The sequence below is a fragment of the Miscanthus floridulus genome, chromosome 2, assembly GCF_019320115.1.
Source record: "Miscanthus floridulus cultivar M001 chromosome 2, ASM1932011v1, whole genome shotgun sequence".
Lineage (NCBI taxonomy): Eukaryota > Viridiplantae > Streptophyta > Magnoliopsida > Poales > Poaceae > Miscanthus > Miscanthus floridulus.
This window is the reverse complement of record NC_089581.1, coordinates 139,914,258-139,922,135: the sequence shown is the minus strand read 5'-3', so window position 1 is coordinate 139,922,135 and position 7,878 is coordinate 139,914,258. Positions and strand designations below refer to the sequence as shown.

At 47.5% G+C, this 7,878-nt stretch overlaps 1 protein-coding gene across 1 annotated transcript; it reads left to right on the top strand.

The window, feature by feature from the left end:
- The first annotated feature begins 275 nt into the window (after window positions 1–275).
- Window positions 276–2,504, top strand: LOC136537163 (ACT domain-containing protein ACR8-like). Its single transcript, XM_066529220.1, has 5 exons — window positions 276–430; window positions 535–717; window positions 810–1,472; window positions 1,594–1,910; window positions 2,144–2,504. Exons 1-5 carry the CDS (start codon window positions 332–334, stop codon window positions 2,502–2,504), a joined length of 1,623 nt encoding a protein of 540 aa, XP_066385317.1. The 5' UTR covers window positions 276–331.
- The last annotated feature ends 5,374 nt before the right edge of the window (window positions 2,505–7,878 follow it).

Below are 7,878 nucleotides of genomic sequence, written 5' to 3'. Positions count from 1 at the left end.
GGCACGGCACGAACGGCGAGACGCGCACGCCCGCGGCGCGCAGGTCCACGGCGGCGGCGCCTGCGTGATCGGCGTGGCCCTGCGGGAAGTAGGATGCAGTGGTCGTGGTCCAGGCGCGCAGAGCCACGCCAAAGCGCGGGGAAGCATCCAAGCCCGCGGGCGATCCCGCCGAAGCGTCGTCGTCCTCGGCCCCCTCCTTGTTCCCTTCGTCCCTGCTGTCAGGGGTCGCCTCGCGCGCGCTTTATATACATCCGGCGTGCGGGCCAGGGCTCGCTGCCTGCACGCACGCACACGCCGAGGCGGAGCTCGCGAGAGAGACCGGCCGGCGGCGATGGAGTGGCTGGATGAGTACGAGAAGCTGGTGATCCGGATGAACACGCCTCGGGTGGTCATCGACAATGTCGTCTGCCCCACGGCCACGCTGGTGCAGGTGAGCCGCGCTCCGCCGTCGTCGCCATCCGTTCCCCGTATCGTCCTCCGGTTCTTGGTGGCTGACTTTGGTTGGGGGCTCTGGTCCGTGGTGCCGCGCTGCAGGTGTACAGCGTCAGGAAGAGAGGGTTGCTGCTGGAGGCCGTGCAGGTGCTCGCCGACCTCGACCTCTCCATCAACAAGGCCTACATCTCCTCCGACGGACGCTGGTTCATGGACGTCTTCCACGTCACCGACCGCCTCGGCCGCAAGCTCACCGACGACAGCGTCATCACCTACATCCAGCAGGTAGAGCGGCCTTTCGCCATCCCGTCCTCCGCCCTCGCCCACGCGTTCCGAAAATGAGCTGCCTTTCGCTGACGCGTTGCTTCGATCTGCAGTCTCTGGGGACGTGGAACGAGCCGTCGCGGCCGGCGGCGCTCGAGGGGCTGACGGTGCTGGAGCTCACGGGAGCCGACCGCACGGGGCTCATCTCCGAGGTGTTCGCCGTGCTGGCCGACATGCAGTGCAGCGTGGTGGACGCGCGCGCGTGGACGCACCGCGACCGCCTCGCGTGCGTCGTCTTCCTCCGCGGGGAGGAGCTGGCTGCGGGCACGGACGACGACCGCGTGGTGCGCATCCTCGCCCGCCTCGGCCACCTCCTCCGCGGCGACGGGGAAGCCCCGGGCGCCGTGGCCGCCGTCCCTGCCGCGGGCGTCACGCACGCCGACCGCCGCCTCCACCAGCTGATGGCCGCGGACCTCGACCGCGCGACCTCGTTCCCGGAATTGTCCCCGGCCGTGTCCGTGCAGAGCTGGGCCGAGCGTGGGTACTCCGTGGTCACCGTGCTGTGCCGTGACCGGCCCAAGCTGCTGTTCGACGTCGTGTGCACGCTCCACGACATGGACTACGTCGTGTTCCACGGCACCGTCGACACGGCGGGCGACCGCGCTCGACAGGAGTTCTACATCCGCCGCGCCGACGGGAGCCCCATCCGGTCCGAGGCCGAGAGGGAGAGGCTCAACCAATGCCTCCAAGCCGCCATAGAACGGAGATCACAGAAGGTAAATCGAGTTCAATTACAAGATGTTGATGATTTGATGCTAATGTTGGCATCAAAATCGCATTCTTTTACTAGTAGTCAAAAAGTATTTCCAAGAAACTAATGTCATTGGCTGCATCCAGGGCGTGAGACTGGAGCTGTGCACGCCGGACCGGCCGGGGCTGCTGTCCGAGGTGACGCGGACCTTCCGCGAGAACGGGCTGCTCGTCGCGCAGGCGGAGGTGTCGACGAAGGGCGACCTGGCCTCGAACGTGTTCTACGTGACCGATGCGGCTGGCAAGGCGGCGGACCAGAGCGCCATTGACGCCGTCAGGGAGAGGGTCGGCGCGGACTGCCTCGTCGTGAGCGAGGAGCCCCGGCGTGCATGTGCATGCACCTGCGTGCGTGTGCCATCTGGACCCAGAGGTGCCACGTGGATTAAAAAATTGAAACAAATAAGGTATGGGCTAGGAATGCGCCACAAACAAAGATGATGAACCCAAAAAACCACTTTCAAAGTTGATGGACCTAAATGAAACTAGAGTATAAGTTGATGGACCACCGGTGCATTTAACTCATTTATATATATATACATACGTATAGTTGCAACTTGCAAAAGCGCTCGATCGTCATAATCAGCTGCGTGGTAGCTTGTACGACAATCACATTTTGAAGTGCCATAATGTGAATCAGCAGCTTGAAGCTGTGGAGGGCGATGGTGAGGGTGCACTCCGCGTCCGCGTCGTCGCAGGGGCTCGGCCTCGGCGCGGCCGGACCCGGACCCGTCGCTCCTCCACCTGATCATCAGCCAGCGGCGGCACGGCCACGGCGGGTGCACGGGATCAGCGAGCAGCCGCCGGAGGTGTTCACCATCTGGATGAAGTCGCTGGTTCTCAACGGCAGCGGCTTCACCGTGTACGACTCCGCCGGGAGCATCGTCTACCGCGTCGACAACTACGGCGCCCGCCGCGCCGCCGACGTCTGCCTCATGGACGTCGCCGGCAACGTCGTCCTACAGATACTCAAGAAGAAGGTGACCAAAGTTATTAATTAGAAAGCTTCAAAGAGCGTAAATCTGACACGCTAGCTTTGGTCTTTTATTTGGTTGTTGATCTGGCCGCGCTCGCGCGCCCGCAGAAGCTCGGGTTCAGGAGGAGGTGGGAGGCACTATATAAAAAACGATTTTTAGCAACGGTTCGAATTTTTTTTGTAGGGGCGGCTGGTGATGGAGCCGTCCCTACAGTGATGTGCTCGGATATCCAGACACCAGCCGTCCCTATAAATGGAACAGCAGGGACGGCTGGTGATACGGGCCGCTCCTACAAATGGGGTCTGATTTGTAGGGGCGGCTCAATCATCAGCCATTCCTAGAGTTGCTATTTGTAGGGCGGCTGGTGATTGAGCCGCCCCTACAAATGCCCTCGTATATATAGCTCCGATTTATAGGGGCGGCTCAATCACCAGCCGTCCCTATAAATGACCCACATATAATACAACTGCAGCACCTTCTTTCTCCTCGGGTCACTCACTCGAACCCGTAAAAGAAAGGTGGGGAGGCCTTGGACACCTCACAAAAATTGTTCTACTAAGAGAGAAGGTTTTGGTCTCAAATCCTTTGGTGGAGAGGTTGTAGAAGGTAAGAAAATACTATTCTATATTTTTTTTAAGTTTTAATGGTTGGTTAGTGAGTAATTAGAGTTTTATTTTTCTCTCTCTTCTATAATGCTTGAGCTACTTATGAAGCAAATTAGACCCAAGTTATAAATGTACTAGGGTAAATTAGGGAGGGGAACAAGATCATACCCTTATTTGGTCCATGTTTCTTGATTTTAGTGAACAATTAGTTAGTTTTATGGATGTTTCATGTGCATGTGGATCTAGATCTAGGGTTTGGTTTTTTTATTAATTTTGTTTTTATAAATTTATGTTTGATGAAATTGGACTAGGGTTTGTATGAAAGATATTGGGTAAAGTATAATTGTTGCTAATTTTTGTCTTTGAAATTGTTTATTGTAATCAATAAATATGTATTTTAATTATTTATGGATAAATGGACCATTAATTAATTTTCCTCTACCATGGTGTGTTTGTATGCTTCATGTAATTATATTTGATTTATATTCATATATATCTGAAGTATATACAATTATTCTCAAGTAATTATTAATTTGATTCATTTTTATATATATCTGAATAAGTAGTCCTTTAATGTTTGTTTTGTTGTTGTTGTAAAAGATGGAGTACAGGAACTCTTGGATGTATGGTTCGTTAAGGTTCAAGGCAGGTTTCCGTAAAGAGGTGGATAAATTTATTGAAGCCGTAAAGAAGCATGCAACGACATTGAAAGATAATAAGGATACAATTATTTGCCCCTATAAAGATTGCAAGAACCATATGGCATGGACAGATGTGACTATCATCATATCATATTTGATTATGCGAGGATTTGTTGAGGACTACACAGTGTGGATTCATCATGGTGAAACAGCTATTGTTAACGACGAGGATGAGGAGGAATACGACGACGAAACCATAGAATCCCTGTCCCAATATTCAGCAGAGCTTGATGTACGAATGGATTTTGAGTTTGGCAATGAACAAGGTGGTGATGCTGGTGGTTGGGATGGTAATGACGAAGGTGGTGCTAATAATAATGGTAGAGCACGTGTCGGGGATGAAGACGATTTGAAGAACATGATTCGAGCCCTTGAACGAGAAATTTTACTAAATAGCCCAAAAGATCTAGAAAATTTAGAAATAGTGACAAAAGCATCAAATGAGACTATGTATGGTGTTGAAAAGGGTTGTCCAGCACATTGGACATTGCTACGTTTTGTGCTTGAGCTGCTCATCCTGAAGGCTAAGTACGGCTGGTTAGACTGTAGTTTCAATGATCTATTGTATCTCCTGTCATGGGTGCTGCCACAACCAAACTCAGTTCCCGCCAACACATACCAAGCGAAGAAGGTCATAAGTCCATTGACAATGGGGGTTGAAAAAAATCCATGCATGCACCAACCACTGTATACTTTTTTGTGGCGAAACGTTCAAGTCACTGGATAAATATCCTCGGTGTGGGGCCAGCCGGTACAAGAACAATGACCTTTACGGTGGGGACAAACCCTCCACCAGAAAAAAGAGGATAAAGAAGGGTACAAAAAAGGTGGTACAAGAATCTCAGCCCCTAGAGGACACTTCATTAGGCAACGATGCAAAGCAGAGAAGAATTCCTGCCTTGGTAATATGGTACCTGCTAGTGACCGACCGTCTGAGACGTATCTTCCTAAACCCTAAAGAAGCCACACTCATGACATAGTGGGATGATGAGCGCAAGGTGGATGATGATAAGATTGCACACCCGGCTGATTATAGTTAGTGGCAAAGGTTTGATGAGAAGCACAAAGAATTCAGCGATGACCCAAGGAATGTACGATTTGGCTTGAGCACCAATGGAATGAATCCCTTCAATGAGAGGATGAGCGACCACAGCACATGGCCAGTGATCTTAACCATGTACAACATCTCAACATGGTTGTGTTAGAAGAGAAAGTACCTTCTTCTCACTATTCTTATTTCTGGCCCTAAACAACCAGGCATTGATATAGATGTGTTCCTCGAGCCTTTGATGCAAGAAATGGAGAGGCTATGGAGGCATAGGGAGCAGATGTACGATGCATTCCAAAAGGACTTCATATGTAGAGCAATAATATTTGTTACTACCAATGATTATCCCGCGTTGTTTGCTTTGTCTAGACAGATCAAAGGAAAGATGGGATGCTTGGTTTGCTTAGATGGTACTACATGGGTGTACCTGAATACATCCAAGAAGATAGTTTACCTAAGGAATCAACGCTTCTTAAAGACAAGTCACAAGTACCACAGCAAATTGTTCTTTAGATTTTATGACAACGCCCCGGAGATTGAACCCCCTCCGGAGAGACATCATAACGGAGAACACGTGTACAAAATGGTGAAAAACATATACGTCGTCTATGGAAAGAAGAATCCAGATGGGACGAATAGATATAGAAGCACACCTCCTGTCAAAGGCATACCTTTCAAGAAACAATCAATTTTCTTTCAGTATCTGCCTTATTGGCTAGACTTGGAGGTCCCCCATGTCATTGATGTTATGCACGTGCAGAAGAATGTCTTTGAGAGTCTCATTGCTACCTTGATGGACATAGGTAAGTCAAAGGATGGTCTAAAAGCACGGAAAGACATGGTGCAGCTAAACGTGATACCACAGCTTCACCTGATACTTGAGGCAAATGGAAAATACACTTTGCCCATGGCGTGCTTCAACCTAACACCAGACGAGAAGAGAACTATATGTACTTTCCTAAGGGGGATCAAAGTCCCGACTGGGTTTTCAGCAAATGTGAAGAAGCTAGTGTCGATGAAGGACTTGTCAATAACACACTACAAGGCTCATGATTGCCATGTGATGCTGGCAGTGTTTCTACCTATTGCAATCAGGGCTATAAGCCAGAGTTCTTGAAAATGGCCATCACCCGCATGTGCTACTTCTTTTCGAAGATCTCACAGAAGATGATTGGCAAGCAAGAGCTGAGTGACCTACATGAATTTGTGGTGGAGACACAAAACCAACTAGAGATGTGTTTACCTCCTGCTTTTTTTATATAATGACACATCTCATGATTCACATGGTTCATTAGATACAGACGTTGAACCCTTGCTAGTTGCATGAAATGTGGTCCTATGAGCGGTTCATGTCGGTTCTAAGTCGATACATGCATAATCGAGCATACCCAGAGGGCTCCATGATAGAGGGTTACAGTACTGAAGAAGTCGCCAAGTGCTGTCAAGAGTACCTAAAAGTACAAAAAGGGATTGGTAAACCTAATTCTCGTCATAAGGGTAGGTTGGCTGGAAAGGGCACCAGTGGTAACAAAGTGTTCATTGACCATGATTACAAAGAGGTGAGTCGGGCGCATTATAGTGTCTTGCAGAGTACACAACTGATGCAACCGTACGTTGATGAACACTTGGCTATCATTATGGCAGAGAGAAATGGTCGTTCGGATGATTGGGTCATAAAACAACACAAGCAACAACTAACTACATGGTTGAAGGACCAAAACATAGCGCCTAGAGAAACCATAGACTCTATTACCATCAATAGGTTGGTGGAGGGGCCATCAAGACAAGTGATATCTTGGAATGCTTATGACATCAATGGGTATACGTACTATACCCACGCAAAGGATAGTAAATATGTGAACCAAAATAGCAGCGTTCGAATAGAGGCTCTCGATGGATTGGGGCGAAAGATCCAATACTTTGACATCATTGAAGAGATATGGGAACTTGACTATGGAAGGGATATAACGGTGGCTATGTTTCGATGCCGCTGGATCAACACCAACTGAACGAGATTGGATTGAGAGTCCTGGACCTCGAGAATCTAGGCTACCAAGATGACCCTTGGGTGCTCGCTTCACGTGTCGCACAAGTTTTCTATATGTCTGACCCACAAAATAACCTCCCCTCGAAGAAGAAGACAAAGCACATGGTTGCCTTCGGGAAACAGCACATTATTGGAGTTGATGGCGTGGATGATGTTGAAGCTTACAATAACTATGATGAGATGCCGCTATTCACAGACTATCCTAAGAAGATCAGTGTTGTAAAAAAGAACCTCCCCAAAGACATAATGCCATGGGAACGAAAAGATGTCAAGGGGAAAGTCGTTACAGCGGGCTAGCTAGTTGTTGAACGTGGAGTATTTGTGTAAGTGTGTGTTTATAAGACTTCATTTATGCATGCGTGTGAGACTATATATTTATATACGTGTGTAAGACTACATATTTTTGTACATGTGTAAGACTACATATTTTTGCATACGTGTTTGTAAGATGATTTTTTTCCTAAAATTTTCTAAAATCTTTCCCTATCAAGTTAGTGTGTTGATTTGGGCATTCTTTTCATTTGACAAAGTTTGAGCACTTTAAATTTTCAAATTTAAAAAAATGATAAGTTCGAACGAGATTTTCAACCATTAAATGATTTTAGCTAAAAAAGTGATGAATACCAAAGTTGTATAACTCATCAAGTTCTACAACTTTTATTTTGATCATTTCTTCATCTGATAAAGTGATAGTAAACATTGTTCACAAATCAACATGTTTCTCGTATAGTTCATGAAACTATGAGTCATACGTGAATTTATGAACAATGTTTACTATCACTTTGTGAGATAAAGAAGTAACCAAAATAAAAGTTATAGATAGTGATGAGTTCAACAACTTTTATGTTCACGACTTTTATTGTTGAAATCATTTAAGGTTTCAAAATCTTGTTTGAAGTTGTCATTTATTAAAATTCAAAATTTCAACTATTTAAATTTAGTCAAATGAAAATATGATCAAAATAAAAGTTGTACATATTGATGAGTTCTACAACTT

What these genes read in the sequence shown, in the direction of transcription:
- LOC136537163 (XM_066529220.1), top strand. Translation starts at nt 332, where the DNA reads ATGGAGTGGCTGGATGAGTACGAGAAGCTGGTGATCCGGATGAACACG. An exon ending in CCACGGCCACGCTGGTGCAG is followed by an intron (nt 431 to 534) that starts GTGAGCCGCGCT and finishes GCCGCGCTGCAG; the next exon opens with GTGTACAGCGTCAGGAAGAG. An exon ending in TAGAACGGAGATCACAGAAG is followed by an intron (nt 1,473 to 1,593) that starts GTAAATCGAGTT and finishes GGCTGCATCCAG; the next exon opens with GGCGTGAGACTGGAGCTGTG.